General features: G+C 37.0%; 2 protein-coding genes across 14 annotated transcripts in view; both read left to right on the top strand.

The window, feature by feature from the left end:
• LOC118278178 (katanin p60 ATPase-containing subunit A-like 1) overlaps positions 1-21,585 on the top strand; it is a 34,567-nt gene extending 12,982 nt beyond the window's left edge. The window contains exons 1-11 of one of the 4 annotated variants that reach the window (XM_050700081.1): positions 1,223-1,510; positions 3,900-4,005; positions 5,952-6,167; positions 12,058-12,187; positions 15,493-15,647; positions 17,307-17,462; positions 18,068-18,189; positions 19,001-19,180; positions 19,569-19,727; positions 20,013-20,236; positions 20,372-21,585. In XM_050700081.1, coding sequence (XP_050556038.1) covers positions 1,238-1,510; positions 3,900-4,005; positions 5,952-6,167; positions 12,058-12,187; positions 15,493-15,647; positions 17,307-17,462; positions 18,068-18,189; positions 19,001-19,180; positions 19,569-19,727; positions 20,013-20,236; positions 20,372-20,570 — 1,920 coding nt within the window. In that variant the 5' untranslated portion in view covers positions 1,223-1,237 and the 3' untranslated portion in view covers positions 20,571-21,585. Of the gene's footprint in view, positions 1-1,222; positions 1,511-3,899; positions 4,006-5,951; positions 6,168-12,057; positions 12,188-15,492; positions 15,648-17,306; positions 17,463-18,067; positions 18,190-19,000; positions 19,181-19,568; positions 19,728-20,012; positions 20,237-20,371 lie in introns of those variants that run through there. The other 3 variants (XM_035597279.2, XM_050700082.1, XM_035597280.2) reach the window with 3 other exon arrangements.
• A 1,365-nt stretch (positions 21,586-22,950) lies between these two features.
• The window catches only part of LOC118277936 (trithorax group protein osa), an 82,481-nt gene continuing 80,896 nt past the window's right edge, over positions 22,951-24,535 (top strand). For all 10 annotated transcript variants that reach the window (XM_035596963.2, XM_035596962.2, XM_035596960.2 and 7 more), the window contains exon 1: positions 22,951-24,167. In XM_035596963.2, the coding sequence (XP_035452856.1) occupies positions 23,619-24,167 (549 nt within the window). In that variant the 5' untranslated portion in view covers positions 22,951-23,618. The remainder of the gene's footprint in view (positions 24,168-24,535) is intronic.

The following is a 24,535-nucleotide window of genomic DNA, read 5'->3' as shown; positions in this document are numbered from 1 at the left end:
CGTGCGGTGTTTTTGCACCTCCATACATTTGCATAGGAGCACGTACCTCCTTGTGTTAGGTACTGGGTATTAAGTGATTTGTTCTATAAGTAAGTTTTATTATTTTAAGAAACTGTCTGATCAGTGATTCGGTTGTAGACTCATTGTTTCCATAGTCTGCTCTAGAGATGGTAAAAAAGTAATAACAGCATTTCTATTGTTCTCAAAGTTACGTAAATATTACGTTTGCCCAAATAATGTAGATGTTGGCTGCTCTTTGCTTGAGTAAGTAGTCAACTCGGACCACATGCCTACGGCCCATTTGGGACGAGTTGCAGAAAATAAAATAAAATAATATTTTTAGTGGTCAACTGCCCACGTCACTACCACAATGAGATATAGCAAAAGGGTTAATGTGCAAATAATAAAGTTCTATTACTTTGTTGAAAATAAAAGATTTTCTAGGAACTTCATTCTATCTATGTTATCATTTACTTCATAAGTGTTCCACACATGTTTACTATTCTTAGTAATTTTGGATAACACATGAATTTGTGCGATTGCTAAAATAAATTGAGCTAATAAATTATTTAACCGACACTGTAAGGGTGTTGTAATATGAAATAATCTATAAATAAAACGAAAGTAAAGAAACAAAACAATAAAAAAAATATTTTTAATCTTGTGTTGCTAACTGTACCAAACATTGATAAAGTTTAAAGATCCATACAAAAAAAAGTGGGACGAGTTGACCACTAAAAATTTAATTTATTTTTAATTTCCCCAACTCGTCCCAAATGGGCCGTAGGCATGTGGTCCGAGTTGACTACTTACTCCTTTGCTTTAAATGTCTTCTTAATTTCATGATCTGTTGTGATGTAAATATTAAAATGAATGTTCGTACTAAGCGAACAAGTAAAGGTTTTATTCATATGCAACTTCAGAGAATCTGCATCGTGTTTTTGTTAGGTCGAGACTACATATTTTACCGTCAAGTGAGACAAGTATTGCCCAAGCACTATACAGCTCGACGTGAACTCGTTCTGGCTGAACCAATAAAACATAATACGAGAGCGTCCACTCATCTCGTTTAGCGTCCGTTCGTAATAACCGTCTTGATTAATAGCAGGATTGGTGGTGCTAAGACTTGCAGGCTTTTTACTAGAGTTTAGGTCACCTAGTCTAAATTGGTGACTGGAAGGACGCCAAGCGTTTGTTCTATTGTCGCCGTGCGTAGTCGTGCTTGTTTTATATTGTCATGCGTGTTGTCGCCTCTGTCAGCCACTCCGGCCGCGAACTGTTGACGACGCGCGGGTCGACGAACCTTCTCCACGCAGTATATCGGTCGTTCGGTGACGCGTACGGACTGCCCAATTTTGTTCAACATTGTAACTATGCCGATCTGTCAAAATTATGCACGCCACTTACGTCTTTACCTGAACAGTGTTACGGCATATATTATTTTGACGGACAGTTTTATTACTACCTTGTGAATCGTGAAGTTTTGAGTACCGCGTTGTCCCAATTACCGGTGAGGTTGTTAACATTGTGGGTAGATTTAATTACCGTCCTACTTAAATATAGCTATTAGTTGCTCCTTATAGAAGTCGGTCAAGGTATTTTAGCTTAAATTAGGTGAAAATAAGCACGTTATGTGGCGTGTGATCGCCGGATGTTACTCAACCAATTGGACTTTTTTGTGTGGGAAGTGATTAAGATATTTTTTTTATTGTGCGCGAACATTGTGTGATAATCGTAGTGAGAGATCGTCATTTTCACTTTTGTGCCCACATCAAGAAAATCATATGCGTATCGAATGCAGCTTTGTGCTGCATCGTTGCTCAATGTTAACGTCTGCTCGAGCGATAGGTGTCTGGATTAGATCGCGATTCGATGCTAATGTCTAGATTGCCACATGTGTGAACCTGTGCTAATCTAAACACAATAAACCATTAATAAAATAAAGTTTCCATCGATTCTAAACCATGAAGAAGTTATCACGTTTCTTTCAATTTCAGTTCACAACTTTCTGTATCTTTTTTAATTGTTTTCTGCTCTCGTTTTATCGTACCTTTTCTCTATTTATTAAGTAAAAGTTGAAACTTCTTCTTTCATAGTTGTTAATATTCTAGACGGTTGTTCTTTTCCCTGTAGGTGTTGTGCAGTTAGTTGTAGTGTTTTTTGTTTAATTTGTACTTAGTGACAATTCCTATGCTGCCACCGCTTTCTACTTACAGGATTAAGTGGTTTAAACTTAAGACACACTTTCGCCGTGTTTATTGTTAGTATCATTGATTAATCGTATTTAAAAATACTTGGTATTGTTCCGTTTCAAAGTGCATACGCTTATTGCCAACAAACTGTAACCCTTAGTACGAGTTTAATTTACTTTTAAAGTAATCGATACGAGAGAGTTCGGCGGCCTCATTGATTGGTTTATTCGAACCGGCCAATCAGAGCCAACGCGCTCTCGTTTCGATTACTTTAAACGTGACGTAAACTCATACTAAGGGCACTGGGAACATAATCTCACCAAATCATGTATACCACAACTAAACCAACGCCACAGTCAATCACAAAATTAGAAATTCAAACAACTTTTTAGACTGGTTATGTATGCTAAGTCTAGACTGAAAATTAGGCAGCTGTTATCTCGACCTGCATTTCTGCATAGTAAACGGTTAATAGCATAATGTTGTGTTTGTGATTAATATCGTATTTTACACCCACATGCGGACCGCACCTTTTGGTCGGCTGACTGTGGATTGTAAACTTGTGTTAATTGCGGATACGTATGTTTAAGTAGTTATTAATAAATTATTAGTTTACATAAAGAGGTAGGGCATTGATGACCAGTTATTGTGATCAAAACGTTTAAGTACATTCACGTCATGAACAAGGAATACACAGGACATTAACAAATAAAAAATAAAAAACATGTCATGTAAAAGTTGGGTATATCTGGATCTAGAACTGGGTAGATGACTAATTTTATTTATATGTCCGTCTTGTAGATTTTTTTAAAACATTACACACGTATTTTCTTAAGGAAACAAATACTTTCGAAGATATATTGATTTGAAATATCGTGTGACATCACTTATAGTTTTATACGTAGAAATGACGTATCTGCTGCCACTCCTAAAGTTTGATTTGTTTTATTTGAGTATTGTTGTCTTATATGACAAAATTAAAAACACGTGTCTAATATTTTTTCATTACCTAATTGACGGACTAAACCAATTTTCAACTTTCAAACTCCGTCTTCATCCCTATTGGAAGTCTGGGAGAGACCTTCATTCATTCAGCAGAAGACTTATTGTACCTAATACAATGATCAGGACGAATGAAAAGTTATGGTTTCTTGACGCAATACACAGCTTTACAAGGTCTATTGTCATAACCCACGTAGAGATAAACGATTGGTTTATAATAGACACACATAACATAAACATACCATCACCATGACAGATTTGTATCTACTTATGTACACCTACATTTGGCCTTTATTTATAAGTATACTTTGAACTAATTTTAGAAAAGGCATGTAAAAGGCAAGGTTGTATTTTTACCTTTTAATATTACTTTGTTTAAGAATATTCCCTTGGGCGGTTTACGTGAAAAAAATTTCACGAAGTCAAAGAAAGTTGCACAAAGGCTCTTATTATAATTTTCTTTTCGTAAATATTTTTAAACTGATGCTAAGAATTAGGAGGAAGTTGAGAAAAGTCACTTATTAAGCTATTTTCTTTAAGTATTTTATTTAAGTCTTTGACTGCCAATAGAAAACTGTTAAAGGCAAATCCTCCGCTGACGTCGGTCACCGGTGACCACCACGGCGTTCAATGTGCGTAATATTAACTATATAACGTTCTTTACTAAAATACTACTACTGGTACTGACCATCTCCTTCTCCTCAGGTTCAAAAGCAGATGGCACGCGAGTACGAGCAGCTGAAAGCAACGGTGGCTACCTTGCAGATGTTCCAGCACGAAGGAGAGAAAGCCATCACACCACTTGCGGGCAGTAAGTACCACACCTAAACAATTTCCTATAATATTAGTTACTAATTTACTCTCACTTTGACGTTCAAAAGTAATTACCTGGTCTATTTAAAATAAGTAATTTGGAGATTTTCTTAAGATCCGCTGTTTCCATAGTCAAAACTATAATAAATATAAAAATACACATAAGACCTTCGGTAACAGAAATCTGTCCGGTGGATTTTGAGTAAAAAAATGTAGACAGGACGGACACACAGACGCGAAAGAGGTCTCTTTATAATTGTTTCTGAATTAAGTAATAGGACAGTGATAGGTGTGGCCAAAACAATCATGTCATTCCTGTTGTGGTAGACCACAATCATTCCATGTAAAACTTCTGGTGCAAAAGGTATAAAAATCACAACATTTTTCCTGGAAAATGTGGACAATCGTTTTGGGTAGCATCCTCTAAATTTTCGGTGACCTAACTGCTGCTACGTCCAAATTGCTGCCAAACTGAAACAAAAGACACCTTTAAAGGGGAGTTCCTTTAAAAAATGAGGTTTTGTTCAGCAGTAGACCTATTCTAGCTGATGATATTGAAGTTTTCGCTACTTACGTTTATATACAAAGCATTTGCCATTCAACGGATACAGTTCTTTGATTCAGATCTCTGAATAGCCCATAATCGACGCCATTATGACTCTTAACACTCATGAATTAAAGACGATGTCAAGGCCAGTTCCTAGTAACAAACACAGCATAATTACGTAGTGCATTAAATAATACAACCAGGGAAATTAGTAGGAAATGTGTCCCATTAAGTTCTATTACTAGAACAGTGTCAACTGTCATGCATGCGGTCAGTAACAGTCTGATGCGATAATAGTGAATGTCAGTCGACCGTTTCCGTAGGAAACAGGACAATTATAATTATGTGTAAATGGATGGTTTCATATCATTTGCTATTTTTGTTTTATATGTGTCACTAGCTATTTCCACATTTATTCCCAGTTGCAACCACTCTGCTTGTCTCCTGTTTGTCGTAGCGTTTATGGTGGCCTTCCTCTATGAACTAGCTATCCAATACAAAAATAACAGTAGTATTACAACTGCGACAGTAGTTCCAGAGAAGGGCGTTCAAACAAACAAACTCTTTAGTTTCATAATTATATTGGTGTCGATAAGAATCATTCGGTTTTCTTTTGTATAGTCCTCTTTAAGCTACTCTAAATGCTCATATTGTATTACCCATTTCCATGCAGATCCCTATTTCTTAAGGCTTAAAAGAAAGCTCATCTTACTCCAGACCCATTCAATGGATTTCTTGACATCTATCACTCATCATCAGTCATCTGCGATGCGTTAAACTAAGCTAGGTATTGTCTATCCATCTTGTATTATCCAGACCTACCTCACATGAATACAAAATAGGGCATGTAAAGACAAAATCGTTTACAAAACCCCATACCATTTGCATTTTAAGTTAAAGTCGTCCGCCTCCTTCGTGTCAACGAGACCTTTGTTGGAAAGCAGTTATTCTTGTCAAGGTGTAGAGTGTTGAGTGACATTACCGCTAGAATCATCAAGGATATTTAAAAATGGTCATGGTTCAGGGTGGGTTAACTGCTTCAAAAACACACAACAAACACTATTTTTTTTTCTGAGGGCGCAAAAGCATCTAATTTCTTCTCCTACCTTGGGTGAGGCGAGAGGTAGTGTCAAACTCGTACTGACTAAAAACCACCCCTTCCTACTCCTTGCCCTACTGGGTCCCATCTGTGGTGGTCTGATGGCTCTTTGAGGCGCGCGCGGATCTGGTTCTGGTAGGGCGGCGAGCTACCCTTGCTCGCCGTCCGCAGACTCGCACTTACGGTGGCCGGAAATTGTCGTGTGATCCCTGAGTGTCTCTCGCGACGGCTGGGGCGTGAGGAGGTTCGTTCCCTCACGCGCCCCGCCTCCTCCTTAGCTAGCATTACTGCTTCGCAGAAGGAGGAGACGGCATCCCAGTCCGCCTCGCTCCGCGCCATGTCCTGAACCAATACCGGACGCGAGAGGTCGCCGACTACATCCTTAAGGACCCATGCAGGGCACACTGTCATCGTATGCTCCACCGTGTCGTCCGGGCGGTCCACGCAGTGATGACACCCGGGCGTTTCCTCCCGCCCTATCAGAAACAGAAACCTATAGAAGCTCCCAAGTCCGGTAAGCACCAGCTTCAGGGGGTAGGTGGGGATGCCGTAGCGCCTCTCAAGTCACTCCTCAAAGAGGGGACTTACCGCTGCAATGACAGCGAGCCCAAACAAACACTAGTGTAGTATTCAAATACAGTTTTTGTCTAAACTCAGGTCGTAGACATTTTGACTCATGTGTCAGTACAACCTACATACAAACATGAAAAACTAGATTAGGTTCAACATCCTAACACAATAGGTTCAGCCTAGTCACGTCTGAAATAATTACTGTGGTTATACTTGCATAATAGATATTTGTGGTTGATAATATCTGGTTATTTGGTTCTTGGTTTTTCTAATGGGTTAAAATTAGTATCGTGTAGTATGATAACAGTGGAGAAGTAAACGTTTTGGTAACACTCTTACGATTCCTGTGTCTTAAGAACGACCTAAAGGACTGCACATGATGCAAATTTAGTGCCAGGGTAGGCCGTAGCGTTCTGCTAATCCTGAACCCACCTGCCAAACTTCAAGATTAAAGCTAACCTACCCAACCGGGCCAACCACAAAGCCTTGAACACAGGCGCAAAGTCGCAAGCCTTTCCGTTTTTTACCGGATACATTTCGGAGAGTGTGCGGGGGAATTGCACAACTTGATTCCTCCTAGTCCTTTTCATCATCGAACCACAAGACAATCGGCGAGGCGTCACCGATTCATGGTGGATATCCCACCCACACGCACGAAGCGCTTCGCTTCAAGCTTGCTTGTGCGAACTGCTAGGGAGTGGAACTCCTTGCCGGAGTCTGTGTTTCCTGATGGGTATAACCTGGGTGTCTTCAAAACCCGAGTGAATAGATTGCTTATGGGCAGACGTGCTCCATCGTAGGCCGCATCATCACTTACCATCAGGCGAGATAGCGACCAAACGTCGGCCCATTTAATATTAAAAAAAAAAACCATAGAAGTGGTTTTATAGCTTTTTGCACGAGTAGAGTAGATTGTTACTCTGTTAGAGTAGATAGAGATACATACTTCATTCACCTCCAAAGCTAAATAAAAGTACTGACTTTGATAACTTATATTTAGGAGGGAGGGAACATTTTCGTCTTCCGGTGCTCCACAAATCCGGAATCTACTGATACTTTCTAAATATGCAATAAGTACCAACCTACCTGGCTACCCAATAACAATTTGTTCAGTCCCTTTGGCAATTATTTCATTTCAAACCATTATAGAGACAGTTCCAATTATTTTAATAAATTGTCCAAAAACCACGGAGTTCCCATGGCGATACGATGACGTCACAGCACCGTCATTGTTGTACCAAGAATTGCTTACGGTCACCAGAATTTGGTAAATGATAAATAATATGTTTCGTGGAAAACTTTCATATAGACTTTGATAATGACTGTCGAAAAATTACAATATACTCGAAGTATACCAGTTTGTTGAACTTCCACCCTGAATTATAAACCAAACTTGTCTATTCTGGTCGACAGATTGCGGCCAACCGATAATAAACCTTAAGACAGTGTAATACGACACCTTAATGTGACTGTCAAATGAATATTTAAATTAGTAGCGGTGTAACTTCTACACTATTCAAATTTCAACCTTAGTACTATACGTTGAAGGCTTATATAAAGTATCCATGAGTGTTGAAGGTACATTTTTTCCCACCCTTGATTAATTATAGAAAATCCGTTATTGAAGTTCAAGATTGACAGGTTTGGTCCTATATGGCGAATGGTACTCGTTTTTCATTTATGGTCATGAATGTCACTATAGTAACTAGTTCTTGTTGCATTTCAATGAAAAAATACTTGAATTAATATGTCCGTGGGATACCTAGCCTTGCCTCGATTTCTATAGGGCAATTTGCTTGTGTATGGTCCTTTTGTACAATGGGCTTTATTGGTTATGGTGATGCCTATACTAGATTTGATGTGTGTCTGATATAAAGTTGAGGTAACATCATGTATTGTCGATGACATTCAATCAGGTTTGCAAAAAGTATTTACGTTATCTAAGGATTCCAAAAAAAATACTTAACCTGTTTTTGGCATACCCTGTTCTTTTATTACCGCGAATCCGTATTTGTCACGCATGTTATCTTGTAGTATTCCAGAAAAACGTAACCATAGAACATTTCACCAAGTTTAGCACCCATTTAACTCAGAGCTGCTCGTATTATTATACCCAATGACTTCTCTTGACTGACAAAGTTTCGACCAAACGTATTTATCCGCTCATTCGACTTCAGCTTCGAAAACTCATAAAAACAACACTACACCAAACAAACTAGTTCTTGTACCGAAACGAACTCTAAACACGAAAGAAAATAATGGAACGAACCAATCACAACACGAAATCTCAACCATTGTTTAGCACGGCCATTCAATAGACTAGATAAAAATATCGATCACCAAAACGCCACCAATCACCAGATTTCTATTAAAAGTGAAACGTGAAACAATCGGACGGACAGGCAATTATCAATTAAAGTTCGTTAACCTACGTCATAAGGCCAAAGACGACGGTAATGGACTGTGACCTTCAATGGAACCATTGAACGACCGATAAAAGTCACCATGTCGTCAATTATGTCACCATTCATGGTGGTACAATAGGGGACGGCACCGTCCTTGTTTGCTCGCAATTGTCTATTTTGTTTTGCCACAGATTTATGCATTTATGCTTTGTGTTTGTAAACTGTTGGATACAACAAGGTTTTATGGGTTATTTTGGGGTCGTTCACTTGTTCCGCATTTTATTCGTATGGAATGGGACTGTTATCTCTTATTTCCGCGGTCAGTCTTTGTTATTGCTCTTTGTCAATTGCCTTTCATATTCTCTTTTCATTACGTGTCTTTTTATTGACTGGAAGTTCTTTCTGTGCTGTATCGTTAGCCTCTTCATTAATCCCGTAAACTTTACGGAAAATATTTGCTTTGGCAGTCCCTAGTTACATCTAGTTCGAACAACCACAAATAAATTGTTATGAAATAACAGATAATCATAATCTTATCCATGACCGGTGAAATGGATAAAGTAATAATCAATTACCTAGATTCAATACTATGATCGATTGGAATTTAAGTGTAACCTTCCATCAGATAGCGTTTACGCTGTTTGGGCCTAGATTATGATTATCTACGTTATCATTTCCGTGTAGTGGTGTAGTACGTACTTTTAAAGCGATTATTTTAAATTTACCATTATCTATAAGCTTGTTAGTGTCCATTTTTGTCCTTGCACTCTGAAAAAGGTCACAAAGTCACAATGCAATTTTACCAAGTTCAAAGATGCACTTAAAATTGAATCAGTCTGGCTTTCATCCTGTCTCCTTTGTGTCCACTATTCTTTTATTATCAGCTACAAGATCTTACAACTATTTCAGAAAAAGGCAACTTGTGTTATGACGAATCCAGTCTAGACCCATTATGTGTACGAATTTAGAATTTATCGCTGCTGTTCTTGAAATGTTCGTCAAGTTCCGCATAAAGCAGGTTGGTGTGTATTTGACTCATCGTGGATATGTCTCTGATAAATTTTGCATCGTTTAAGTTTTGGAGTTGTAAAATCAGATTGATATCTAGAAAGTGATTCATGAGTATCTCCCATTGATAACAAACTTTCTGATATATTAATTATTCATAAAACTTCTAGATTCCTAGACTTTCTGTAGAATACCTACATATTTGTTTGATGAATAATTTCATTAATTTTATGGGCGTAGACGCCACGACAAACGCGATATCCTAAACTGGATACTACAAACATGACATAATTACCATAATTACTACGTTTGGGACATAAAAATCGATGTTATTGGTCACATTTCAAGGTAACTGATGACGGCATAAGGACCCAATTTGGCTCCTCGTGTGTACAAAAATGGTTATGTTACGTTACCGGGCACTACGCCAGAATCAATATTTAATAACCCTCCTCATATTCACTCAAACACTTTCCTTAAGTCCTTAAAATGAAACCAAAAGTTGTCTTTACAAATATGGTCGTTAAACTGACAAATTGGACTTAGTTTTATCAGTCGGCTCACTTGAAGTTGGATACCGAAAGGTTAAAATGTCGACCTATAACCTGTAATTGACTCATCGTTTGCAATTTAGAACAAGTCCACAGAATACATCTCTTGTTAAAATATAATCTTATCAATAAGTTATGCCCGTATGTGTAGTTTGCATATTCAAGGCGAAATTGTATTCGATAACCCTTCATTAACTTTAGACACTATTATGCGGGATCAGAATTATATTAACTAGCTAAAAACTCACCAAGGATAAATCTGGTGCAAGATTACTGTGAAATGGTGGTGTAGGTGTAACACCTAAGTCTACTGTTCGATTAATATTAGCGTTTTCGATGCAAAAGTTTAGAAATTATTTACTGTAAGTTTTAATTCCTATTCTATTCATCTTCACCTACATAAACTTTCACGCTTGCGCTATTAGTAGGACTTCGCCGTAATCCAATCAAATTAAACTGGGTATAATTATAGTGCCATCCGGATTTTACTTGGTGACATTTTTACGCGTAAATTGCCGGGTAATCGAGCGTGTCGGAAAGATAAAATTAAGTAACGGCTTTCCCTGTGAATCATTAAATCTCAATAAACGCAATTACGCGTGCCATTAGATACGGTGACTAAAACCTGTTAGATGACTATCGATTTTTGTTAGATAATGAATTACTAACACGCATGGAATGGCCCTAACTTTTTTCTCTAGCTACGTCCAACGGTAATTGCGGAAAAATTGATTGTCTCTAGTTTTTTTTCATGTGGACATGTGTTTTTGAAAGCTTCACAGATAGATAAGGTTTTTAGTGTTTACAAGGCACATACAGTAATAATGCAGGCATTTAGCCTAGCCAAAAAGCCATCATTAATATCCAAAATCAGCAAACAGGTAGAACAGGATAGATTTACTGTAGATGTCGAACAAAACAACCCTCTTTAACAAAAGCTTGACAAAAATCGAAGAACATTTTGAAAGTTAAACTAAGCAAATGTTAAAAGTTAAATTAACCTTGGCATTGATTGATATCTGCGTCCACATTGACAGATAAAACATTACCTCCAGCAGGAAATTAATGTCCTCGCATTTCACACGAGACCTTTTTTTCTGTAAACCGGTCACTTCCCGCGATTCTGCCAATTTCCTGTTTCTTCCATCGTATACCATCGCGGTAATTTATTCGCCATTTAATTAATTTAAAGCCATTATGAACAAGCGACTTTTGCCCGAGGTAATGACTGAAAGTTGTTCGACGACTTTTAGTCGAGTCTTGGTGTAGTTTTGAGACTGCAATGAAACGTGTTTTATGAGTTACATTGGCTTTATTTCGTTCAAAACATTATTCAACTCTGAAAATTTATAAATGAAGTAAGAATTTATCAGATAACTTGAATTTGTAAGTGCTCTTAACCTATTTCAATATCGTTTAGTGCTAAAGTGCTTAAGTATTCTCAAACACATGTTCGACAAACCTTTTAAAGAGTTTATTGGCTTGCACGGGAGTTGTTGCAGCTGTGTCGCATTGATGCAATTGTTACGACTTATTCAATTGTGTCTTCCAAGAAAACGGGTTGCAATTAACGACTTGCGGTTCATTGCGTTCAGATATTGATGATTCAATTCCATACATATCGTGTAAAAGTATCTCTCCTAACAATAGGATCGCTTTTGCAAGCTTTTATCACCCTTTATTATATTGAATTTTATGTCTATCTTATTCTATTAATATTATAAAAGCTAAAGTTCTTAAAGTTGGATAGACGAATGAATATGACCCTTCCACGCAAAAACCTAAACAGATCTGAATGTTTAGCATAGAGCTTTATAGTTTACTATACATATATTCAGTGTTCTAAAGCCTTTCTCTCTCTTTTTTGCAGACTACGAGGACCTACCAACACGCGATCAGATGTGGGCCCCAGCGCCGCACGAGCTCGACCCCGATATATGGCCCCCACCGCCAGACAGAGACCCCAACGCGTGGCCCCCACCCACTAGCGTAGAACACAAGTATGTAGCGCAAAAAGTACAACTTAATTAGTATTGAAACTTGAAACAGGTTCGGAAAATCATTAATGAATGAAAAGGTTGCGTTTAGGACTGTTTTTTCTGGTTGGTTTTATGTTTGCAATAGCGTCTGCCATGCATGTAGTCCTGTTCAGTTCAAAGCACTCCTATAAGACCTTTTTATTAACCTACTACTGGGTCTCCTATAAATTATCTCGGTATCTAACCCAAGAAGAACAGGTGTTACTGTGACACGATAGTTAAGTTTCTGACGAGTGACTGTTTAATTAAGATGTGTACCATTTGGCACGTTACGGCTAAATGTGACAGTTATGTTTGTTAACACGTGCATGTGATTGGTTGTTTAACTGCTAGTATGCCACGTGGTTTAGCGGGATGCTTTCAAATGAAGTTAATGAGTGACAAGACACAGTTTGTCATGTAGGTTCCTTGGGTAGTGTATGGATAGTAACAGATTTCTCCAATCTCAAATGGAATGGGGAAAAGTCTGATTTTGAGCATGAGCAGAACATATGCCTATTTTTTATTTAAGCTTTCAGTTCTTCTAATGAACATTGAACAAGATAGTAATGATTGCTTCCAGTCCTTTGGTGGTTTCGGATAATCTAAATATTTTTACGTAATTTCACATTAGGCCAGTTCTACCAAAGCAGTGCCCACTACCCATACATAGATACTTTTCTCTGGTTACATAAGTTCTATGTGACAGAAACCAATACCCAGTATCTAGTACAGAAAGCTTTCGACCTTAATCGGTATTACTTAAAATGTATCATTAGTTTGAAGGTCCAATTCGAAATTCTTCTTCCCAAACAATCGTCAACTAAGCTCTAATCCCACCCAAAACATAAATGTGAAAGGCTGTCAAGTTCGATAATATTGGAATGCTTCGCCTATAAAAGAAGTGAGATCTAAATAAGTACCAAGTTCCATACACAGACCTCAGTTAAAAATGATATAACAAGTTGGCAAGTTTTCACACACTTTGTTATAAACCTACTAAACGCAATGAGTCAAGTATATAATTTTCTATTAAAACTTGCCAAGTTATATCATTTTTAACTGAGGTCTGTGTATGGAACTTGGTTTATTTAGATCTCACTTCTTTTATAGGCGAAGCATTCTATTATCGAACTTGGCAGCCTTTCACATTTATGTTTTGGGTGGGATTTCATTTATTTTTGTAAGGTTTATTTTCTTTTTTTCTTATTTTACTTTACTTTGACTTTTAGGTCGGTACGACCATTGGAAGATATAGATATTTTTTTTGTTTTAGTTCCTTAGGGGTATGAATTTACACCTTCATTATTTTTAAAACCGACTCACACTTGGCCATTTTCAGATTTTTTCCTTTACCTTGACCTAAAGACCTACCTCCATGCCAAATTTCAAGTCAATACGACCATTGGAAGTGGTCTAGGTTTTTGATGAGTGAGTGAGTGAGTGAGTTCAGTCAGTGAGTGTATAGTAAAAATAGCGATTTTCTGACGTCAATATCTCAAGACCTACAATAGGTACATAAATGAAATTTTGTATTTTAGATAAGTAAGTAGATCTCGACAGATACTAGAAATTTCATATGCGTAGATAAAATAGATTTTGAGTTATAGGTGGGTCGAACTTGGCCCGAAATGGTTCATGTAATATAACCCACGGCCGGTGTGTCGGTTTTTTTTGCTCGAACTTGGCGGACACACTGCCGTGTGTCTAGATGCTCAAAAACTTCACCATAACCTCCTTAAAACCAAAATGGCAGCAGCATCAATGACTAACCTCAATAATATCCTGTTTATAAACTCATCACGCATATATTACATCGAAAAGTCGTTAGTTAATACTTATTTTGAAAGCAGGGCTACTCAAAATGGTAGTGTTACATCTTCGGATCACTCCGTAATCGTTCAGATATGGTAGTGTTGGCGCCAATATGCCGAAGATCCGAAGGTCACTCGTGTTTGATGCAAATATTTGTATGGAACAGCTGTTTCATGGTTCTTGAGGTTTTCTATGCAGGTGTTTTAAATAAAAGGCGGGTTTTATTTAATGTAATGTCTCGATTTTGCATATTGATAGACGTTGTAATGCATATTTTGAAATGAAGGTTTCTTTGGCTGTTGTTTAGTCGCCAGCAGTTCTAAGAATTGAATTGTTCTGATATATCTCGTATTTTCGTATATTAGTTTTTCTCTATATTTTTTTTTTATTTCATAGCAGTTACTTAAGTCGTCTTACTTATTTTTATCAACGTTTTGAGAATTAGGCTTTTTTTGCGTATAGCAATCTCGTGAATTTGGTTCATTTGCTCAACACACCGTTGTATGTCTCTAGATTTCTAGTTTATTTTGGGTGACTTTTAGATTAAACCATTAAAAAAATAGTAGTTAGTCTTGATTGCTGATTTAAATAAGGTAATTTTTATATTAGGTATATCTGTTGTCTTACAAATATAATAATGAAAAATTATTAGCTTTAAGTATAATAAAAATAGAACTCATAAGCTATATGTTTTTAAACACAATCGTATGTAGATTAAACAATAAGATAACACATCAACGTGTTACAATTCGGTCTTGTTTTTACTGTTGTTTTTAATGTTAATTACAAAACAAAGTAATAAAGCGGTAGGGTAATGACGACAGGTGCAAACACTACGTTATCTACGAATTACGTAGTTTATGACGAGATAATAAACGTTTATATTTCCTTAAAATATGGTACAGTTACACTTACAAGATAATGGTTGTTATTTATGAATGTAGGTGTGAATTTGTAATTTTTTGTCCCTATACAAATGAGACTTGTAAATGGAACGCTTCCAAACACAGCAAACAGGTGATGAAAAAAAAAATAGTTGCGTTTTCAAAAAAAAATAAGGAATTCAATGTTTATTTTATGTAATAATAATTGTAGTGCGCAAGAATAATACGAAAACAAATTGTAACGTTCTTCAGGAGCGTTCCATTTATTTTATGCTGAAAATACTAAGGATAGTCTCTAGTTCTGCATATACACAGAATACGTTATTTTTGCTAGTATAAATATTAGATTTATTTATTATAATTTTTAAGCCACTTTGTCTCGATCCTTTATTTCCAAAGGACTTTTTTTTACTCACAGACACTAGGAAACTACAACACTCAACACAAACCCAACAATACAATACAACAACAATTATATTTCACATTTACACAAAATACAACGATCTGCACCTATATTCACACCACACTCCAACCACCAATAAACACATTGTCCTTACAGGAAAACTAAATATCTATCTATCATTACAGAGGGCCTCCCGCAATGAAATCGGCACGAGCTAACCCCAGGACGGCTCGAAACGACAACAAAAAAACTACACCGGCCAATCGCAATGCGACCTCTTCACAACGAAAAACCTCTGATGCTAGGAATCCTAAAAACGCAACAAATAAAGCACATAGCGGTATGTATTCCTAACAGTCTTTAAATTCTTTATAACTATGAATTTTGTTTTGTTTATCTGTTTTTTGTCGTGAAATGTGTTGTTAAGTGTGTAACTTGGAAATAACTTGACTAAATTCTAGTATGATTTTTATAAATGATTGGAAAGTGTATTTAGATTGCCAATTACTTCTGGTATCTGGTATGATTTTTACAAATGATTGGGTAGTGTATTTGGAGTACAAATTGTTTACTGAAAAAACCAGAAGGATCCCTGTCATAGTGTCTGGAGGATGTCTGGCTGTATTGATATATTTTAATACATTACTTTCCTGTTACAATGCAAACTACATTCTGTCGTCTGTTGTATAGAAATAGTACGAGAAATTGTTTGAATTAAATTTGTAGAACTTATGGTGGTGATTTTTAAAAACAGTACACCTGTTTTTATATTATAACTTTCGTGAGACATACTAAATCAATTATGATGTTTTTTGCTTACTCACTTCCTCGTAAAATAACTATGTAAGCCTTAGGTCTTTTAGAAACAATTATTTATTACACCTGTTCTGTTACTTGATGAAAAGGCACAACTTTACTTAAAAAGTGTAAAAGGGGCGGAACATAATAAACACCAATCTCAATTCTATACTTTATAAGAGTAAACAAATATGTGTATGTACATACCTTACTTATTCCAGTATATAAGATAATCTGGTTAGATGATTGTTTTACATAAATAACCACAGGAAGCCAGTGTTGTTGCTCGTTACATAATATTTACTGTGGTTAGCGGTCGATCTACTCAACACAAGTGCTAAATATATTTACTACAAACTACAACTTATTGCATTATACCTACTATTGTTGTGTTTTTAAAGAATTCTATCTCAATTCTTAGTAGTTTACGCGGTAACTTTGTGGTTTGGGTTAAAAATTAAGAGTGCGTTGCAGTAATGAGGAAAACTCATTAGCTTTATATGGGTTGTAGGTATAAAGTAAATACAACAATAGTTTCTTAGAAAAGTATCTTCTTAATTACAGTAGAAGCTCCTTATTCGCGGGGTATGCGTTCCATAAATATGCCGCGAATACAGAAACCGTGAATATGGAATGGTAATTTGTATGGGGTTATAGGGGATACGTTCCTAGATGACGAAATTAAGAAGCAAATAGTAGATAAAAAAAATGTTTAATTGAACTTTCTGATCATACAGATTGCCTGATGATAATATTATTATCATTAGGTTTAGGTTCTCGTTACTATCACACGATTCAATGACTTTAAAAGTACACTTACTTATTTAGATTCTATTTCTATACACACAGAAAAAATGTGTATAAAAAGTGTATCTATCTACCTAAAGAAGAATGTTTGTTACTCAAACACGTCAGAGTGATTGGATGGATGTAAATGAGAAATGGCGCAATAGCTTATAATCTAGATCCTTGACTTTACGCAGACGTAGCCTATCAGGGTGCTTTTCCACCAGAGATAACAGGAAACCGACTCAGCTAAGCTATGTTTTTATAATAAAAAGATGTGTGCTATTTTTTATTGTTTCGCGTGGATCCACATTTTGGGCACATGGTGGGTAATGCGTTACTGTTGCTAGTCTGGCTACGGTGAATATAATTATGTTCTATCCATTTCTCAAGTTCTATGCTTGTTGAATTCCAGCAAAAACAAAGGACACGAGCAATAAAGACCACAGCAGTAAGGACAAGCAGGACAGGGACAACAACAACGGTGACACTGATGATGAGAAGCATAAGGACGAGGAGAGGAGGTTCGAGCCGCCGTCCGCCGCCGATGGAGACCTGGTTGATATGCTTGGTGAGTGGACGAGATGTTTGTATTGAAATGTGGGTGTTTAGGGTTGTCGGTGGGTGTTTTGGGGTGCTTTTACACCAGACATGTGCTTTGGCTCATATTCATGGGGCCGTATAAAAAACACAACTTAGCTGAGTCCGTTTCCACTAGTGCTAAGTTATGTGTACCAATACCAATGAATATGATTGGTGGAAGCCAAACGAATCCACAGCAACATAGCATAGCACATCTCTGGTGAAAAAACATCCTTAGTATAGTGTTTTATAAATGATTAACTAACTGTTTTTCAATAATAAAATATTTTAAAATTCTTTTGGTTCAAAGAGACTTGTACCGATTAAATTAAAAGCCCTTACACTCACACCAAACTCCTATTGGAGTAGACAGGGACAATGGACCGCCAAATCACACATTTTTTTAGGAACTATCATGAACCTATGTTCAATATTGGTCAAAAATAAAAGTAAAAAAAAAATTGTTTTGAACAATATCAGTCAACAGTTACATATTTATCTTCACTACAATTTTTTCTAATTTTTACTACTTCGTCATAGTGTTCCTCCTATGTGATTTAGTTATAAATTAATATAATGTATTGTATATTTCAGAGCGAGATATAGTACAAAAGAACCCCAACATCCGATGGGACGACATCGCTGACCTGGCAGAAGCCAAGCGACTGCTGGAGGAAGCCGTAGTCTTGCCCATGTGGATGCCCGACTTCTTTAAGGTAAGATTAACAGGAATTTTGGAATTATTTGGTATCTTTTCCGAATTAATTGATGATATTTTGAAATTGGTGACATGGCTGTATCTTCTTCGCATAATTTGAAATATACAACGTGTAACAAAAAGGGGGTATACATATCAAGTGCACGGTTTCTAGATAACATAACAAACGATACGGGAATGGTTTTTAAACTCATGTTTTCATGGTACCAAGTTATGAATTTTTCAAATCGCGCCGGCACGCGAATCAAAATTAGGTAGATAGGTACTAGGCGATCAGATTGACAGAAGAAATGTTTTGTAATACTAGCAAGTGACCCCTGTAGTGTTTTGACACGTTTGTATGATTTGAAATCAAGAACTATGCGATACCAAGTATTTAGTATCAATTTTTTTAAACGTATTTTAAGCTGAAACTTTATGTAGAGATTCTATTCAACCTGTATTCATCAGGGCTTCTTGATGTATATAGGTATTTTGTTACACGTTGTATATTGGTAAATAAACTTCTTTATTAATTATTATGTTATCGGCTTTTAACATAATAATTAATTTAGTATGTCTCACGAAAGTTATAATAAAATAAAATAAACTTCTTTATGATAAAGTAAATATGTTTTATACATTATTGGTTTTAACAAGGGTCCGGGTTTCAAACATAACAAATTATTTGAATAGTATACTGTGAATAGGAGTACACATTAAATACAAACTTTGCCTATTAGTACAAGTTGTTCTTATTGTTTTAAATCCCACCTAATCTTATATCCAAATACAAATGTGTACTAAACCTCTAACATTTTTATTTCCAGGGCATCAGACGGCCGTGGAAGGGCGTCCTGATGGTGGGTCCCCCGGGCACGGGTAAGACGATGCTGGCGAAGGCAGTGGCCACGGAGTGCGGCACCACCTTCTTCAACGTATCCTCGTCCACACTCACCTCCAAGTACCGCGGGGAGTCCGAGAAACTAGTCAGATTGTTATTCGAAATGGTAAGAGACACATTTTATATTTTAATAAAGATTAGTGACTTTAATCAAATGTGCTGTGCTATTGGAATAGCCTATGTTCAACTGTGGATAGGAACGGAGTAAGCTAATTATGATAATGGTACATAATTTAATGTTTTGCTCCGGGTTAGTTCCTCAATATTTTTGGAAAATCATTAAGCTTTCGTTTATTATATTTTATAAGATACTTAAAATTTCTAAATTCATCTCTACTCTCTACCTAGTCAATTAAGAGCAACACATGGCCGCACCGTACATGTACTTTATGTATACCAACCACTTTTAAATCTTAGTCCCATAAGTCTAGGTAAAATATTAGATATATGTTTTCTCAAAATAAATGTACTAACATTGTGTATTTGTTTTGCAGGCCCGGTTCTACGCGCCGAGCACGATCTTCATAGACGAGATAGACTCGCTGTGCTCGCGGCGCGGCTCCGACAGCGAGCACGAGGCGTCACGCCGCGTCAAGTCCGAGCTACTCGTGCAGATGGACGGCCTAGGGTCTGCTACGGATGAACCTGCTAAAGTAAGATATATTTTATAATAAATAAGATAAATATATTCATTAAGTTACCTAAAATAAGCTACGATTGGAAAACTGGTCATTATATAAAAAATATTAACGTAGGTACTTGTTTTCCAATCTTAAAATAGACTAGTTCAATATGCACGAGATTAGTGCACCTAATACGACCAAAAGATCTCAAGCTCAGCTCAAAACCGTCTCGTTTTAAGTGTTCAGTTAGCTTATTGGTTGTTTTACATTGAAACAGATAGTCGCATGTACTCATAACATGTTAAATCTCTCCAGGTAGTAATGGTATTAGCAGCGACAAACTTTCCGTGGGACATAGACGAGGCGTTGCGGCGGCGGCTGGAGAAACGTATCTACATCCCGCTGCCGACGCAGGAGGGCCGCGAGGCACTCCTCGGCATCAACCTCCGGGAGGTTAAACTAGACCCTGAGGTCGACCTCCGAGCCATCGCCAAGAAACTCGATGGGTACTCCGGTGCTGATATCACTAATGTCTGCAGGTACGCTTGTTTCAATGTTGTTTGGAATTATAAATGTTCTTGCAATGTCTGTAATGCATGCCTTTACAGTCAATATTTGTCATGTTTAGTTATTGTTGATTAATTAAATATTCAAATGTTATAATAATTTTCCAGGGACGCATCAATGATGTCGATGCGACGCAAAATAGCTGGCCTAAAACCCGAGCAGATCAAACAACTTGCCAAGGAAGAACTCGACTTGCCGGTCACCAAGCAGGACTTCATGGAAGCGCTGGCCAAGTGCAACAAGTCCGTGTCGAAGGGAGACATTCAGAAGTACCTCTCCTGGATGGCAGAGTTCGGCTCCTCCTGATTGTAGCACTAGCGGCGCGACATCACCGTCCTGAGACACATCGCAGCACGACGTGTTCACACGTAACAAGCTTCTATCTCGAACGTCGCTTCTCCACGAAACACGTTCCAAATAGAAACTTTACAAACACGAAAAATTGCCTTAAACTCAATGTTATAAAATATTTAAGTTAACGAAGTAACATTCAGACTGTTGCAGTATTAATACGGAAAGTATAAAATTGATAGTGGCATATCGAAATTGATAATATTATGTAAGTGAGAAATCATTTATTGACAGTAGAGTGAAACATTCCGGTTTTAAAATAATATTGTAAATACGCTTCTAACTCTACTAATTGTTGGCATTTTATTGATAACTTTCAAGACGATATATTTATACAAATCGTGATCATAATTAACTTGAACATTGTATAAAGCACAATAAGATACTTCGTTCCATGTACATATTAAATTTATGAAATACTAACTGCATACAATCGAGCTTATACTAGCGAGATCTGGCATCACATTATTATTATTCATATGTTATCCCAAAAATTAAGACCCGTGATCTTTGTACTTAAATTAGGTTAAATTTGAGATTTGTTTTATACTTAGATAATAGTTTTATGCCATAACTAATTTATGTGTACTTTTATATATTTTTAATTAAAATGCTATATTACGTTATTTTATGAAATGAGATATATATATTTGGCATTTATATTATAGAATTTCGCTCAATTAAAATTAGCATGTTCCCGTGTGATTATGTTGCGAGGTGTTTAGATATAAATATTTCCTCAAGAAGCCACATTACCACCTCTTTGAGTGAACCTTCATATTTTATTACGAAACGTACTGTTAATAAATGTAAAGTAGCAATAGAATATTGTGTTCAAGCAGGTACTAAACGATTGAAATGGAACATTATTATTCGGTATATAACATTGGTGAAGATAACAATATTTTTGCAAACAAAATAACAAAACTTGTATAACGAAGACATGAAAATAAATCAAATTTTAAAATGATCTCTGTGTTTGTTGTTACGTCCTGTTCCCCCGTATTTTGGATTCCTCGATGTCGACATCTCATAGTAGGTATGAACTAAATACCCTATACTGAGTTTTATCTCTTGGTGGTCCCCTCTTTTTGCGTCGGGGGTTAAAAAGGGGTGGTTTTTACTCGAGAGTGACACTCGCTCCTGTGACCTCACCCAGAGCCAGGGCGGGAGGAGGCATTCGGTATTTTTTTTAATGGTGTAAGCCGGAAAGCGATCAACTCGTAGATTATACACTTATACTGATCAACTGATGGCAATCAATCCCTGCCGCCCATGCACCAGAGTCGTTAAATGTGCATTGCAGGCTATTAAGAGTTAGGTATTTAAGGGTTGTTGGGGAATCGGGGATTAGGAAGAGGGGTAATTGAACCTCCAGGAACCTCACTCACACAACGCAAACATTGTTTCACGTCGGTTTTATGTGAGGCCATGGTATCTATCACTCCGGTTGAGCCGGCCCATTCGTGCTGAATATGGTTCAACCACACTTGACTCAAAAAAAAGAAACTTGGTCGACTTGTCTCACTCAATGGAGACAGTTTGTGAGGTAACAGTGATAACTAGTAAGACAGACCGTTACTATTTAAGTTTCTTGACGACACTCCTCCTTTCTGGAGTAACGCCCTACCGCAGTCGTTAAACAATTTAAATATAATGTTATAAAATAGATCTTCAATATTCTTCATAAAGTGATAGAGCATGAATAGCCTTAAATAATTAAATAGATTTATATACCGTGCAAACTTGTGTTAAGTATAGAAATTAATGAGTAAAATATTTAAAACTGAAGAAAAAGAAACTAAATACTAAGTGGAACTCGACTAAAAAAAAATGTATGTGCCTTTTGCTTCGTCAGACTAGTTTTCATAGACAAGGTTCTACAAATCCAAGAAAAATAATTGAATTAAACTTTACTTTCAATACTATCAGTAATTACTCAATTATTATCATAATATTAGATAATTAGTTAACAATCGATTGTTTGTTCGATTACATTTACTATAATATTCGTAATCATGAGTGTCATCAAAGAGAATCTACTATAACTACAATTTCCAATCACTCTCTATGCGTCATTGTTATTCTTATGTTGGTATAAGACAGGAACTCAAAATATGAATTCAGTCTTTTAAATTATAGAAAAGATTTAAATACTGAAGAAAAACTACATAAATAACTTTAAATAAATAAGTAATGTTGAAGAAATTTTAATTGTATTCACAGTTATGGATTTTTTTTCGAAATATAAAAAGATCTTGGCTGATTGAAATGAATATAGCAGCAAAAGATTGGCGCCAGCGGAACTTGTCACATTGTAGCATGTTTTATGTTGGTACTACCGTAGTAACTACGTGGTCGCAATAGTACAAAAATGTAAACATGCACAGATAATTTTGGGTTATTTTTCTCCAATTAGTGTACTATTAGCTAATTATTTAGTTTAATTAAAACTAAAAAAATATCTAGATAATTAATTAGGGTTAGTTTAAGCTATCTGTGGTAAAAGTTTCATTAAAAATATTTTTTTGTAACCGGAGTGAACATAGGCAGAAGCGTCGTCAAGCGCAGAATTTCAAGTCCGTAATGGCGGACGCTAATAATTTTGGAAGTTTCGTGATTCTATTGTTCTGTTTTTAAGGATTTTACTTGGTTGTGGGTTTGGGAATGAGTTTTGTCATAAGTGAACGTATACGGAGTGTTAATATCGTGATAGTGATATGAAATGTTCAGTTATATCGTGACAAAAGCGCCTTCTAGATATGTAACCTTTTCCCTAACCTCGTTTACGCCAATGGAGTAGATATGTGATCGATGTGTGTGCGTCGGTGAACGATAATTCGTCCGTTTCGCGTTACGTTTTGTGTATAGTTAATCTTCTTGTTAGTGATGGAAGTGTCCGCGTCGCGGTTTTGCAATCCGACGCCCGATTCCGATGTAACGTAAGCGAGCCGGTCGATCGCCAGCGCGAGTGTAAGCAGGGACGGCCGTTGCCAGCCGAACATGGCTGCGACGCAGGCAGAGTCTCAGCGTAGCGAAGCAAACGTTGAGCAGAATCCATCTGAGCAGCTCAGTGAATCTCGGAACGCTTTATTGCAAAACGGCACCGACAAGTCCGTCGGGCGCGTTCCGCCCGATGGCGTCGTGAACACAAAGAGCAAATCGCCGATGTCGGCCGAACCGGGGCAGCCACGCGACAGTGGCGAGGCGCCCGGCCACGACCGAGGCGTAGACAGGCCAGTGACGGACCAATACGGCCAGTATAGATACCCAGAAGGCGCGGATCCTTATTACGCGCCACGGCCAGGTTTTCCCGGCAAACCGCGACCTCCGCCGCAGCAGCCGCGATTTTTCCCGGGACAAGCGGTGTCGCAGGCACCTGGCCCCACGCCCACGCTGAATTCGTTATTGCAATCGAGCGGGGCGCCGCCACACCGCTACCCTAACAGTTATGAGCAGCCGCCGGCGGGCTATGGCCCGGCACCCGGCTGGCCTCAACACAGGCCTATGCCGCCTTACAACCCTCAAGGAAGCCCATATAGAAATTCTACGGTAAGTCAGTCCTTGTTTCTTTAAATATTTGATGGAATAATGTTAAATGGTTCCATAAGGTTTTTTGGTATTTGTGATTTCACACTGGATGTACTTGGTTTCCAAGTAAACCTATGTAACACTGTTTATAGTAAAATATCTAACAAAATGAATGAAAAAGCATTTTTCAGTAAGTTGAAAGCTAAAATCAAAGTAGTGCGATAGGAATATTCTGAATGGCTTGTATCGATAAAATTTACTTCTAAATAAATGAATTCCAATTAATGTTAATGTAGCTAAATAAGAATTTAAATCTTGGATCAAATTGTTTTACCCTATTAAAGTATTCTAATCCCAAAATAATAAGTCAAATTTTCTTATTAGATCAT

Source organism: Spodoptera frugiperda, chromosome 18 (genome assembly GCF_023101765.2).
Source record: "Spodoptera frugiperda isolate SF20-4 chromosome 18, AGI-APGP_CSIRO_Sfru_2.0, whole genome shotgun sequence".
In the NCBI taxonomy this organism is placed as follows: Eukaryota; Metazoa; Arthropoda; class Insecta; order Lepidoptera; family Noctuidae; genus Spodoptera; species Spodoptera frugiperda.
Note: the sequence above shows the minus strand (reverse complement) of the source record. Positions and strands in the feature narration are given on the sequence as shown.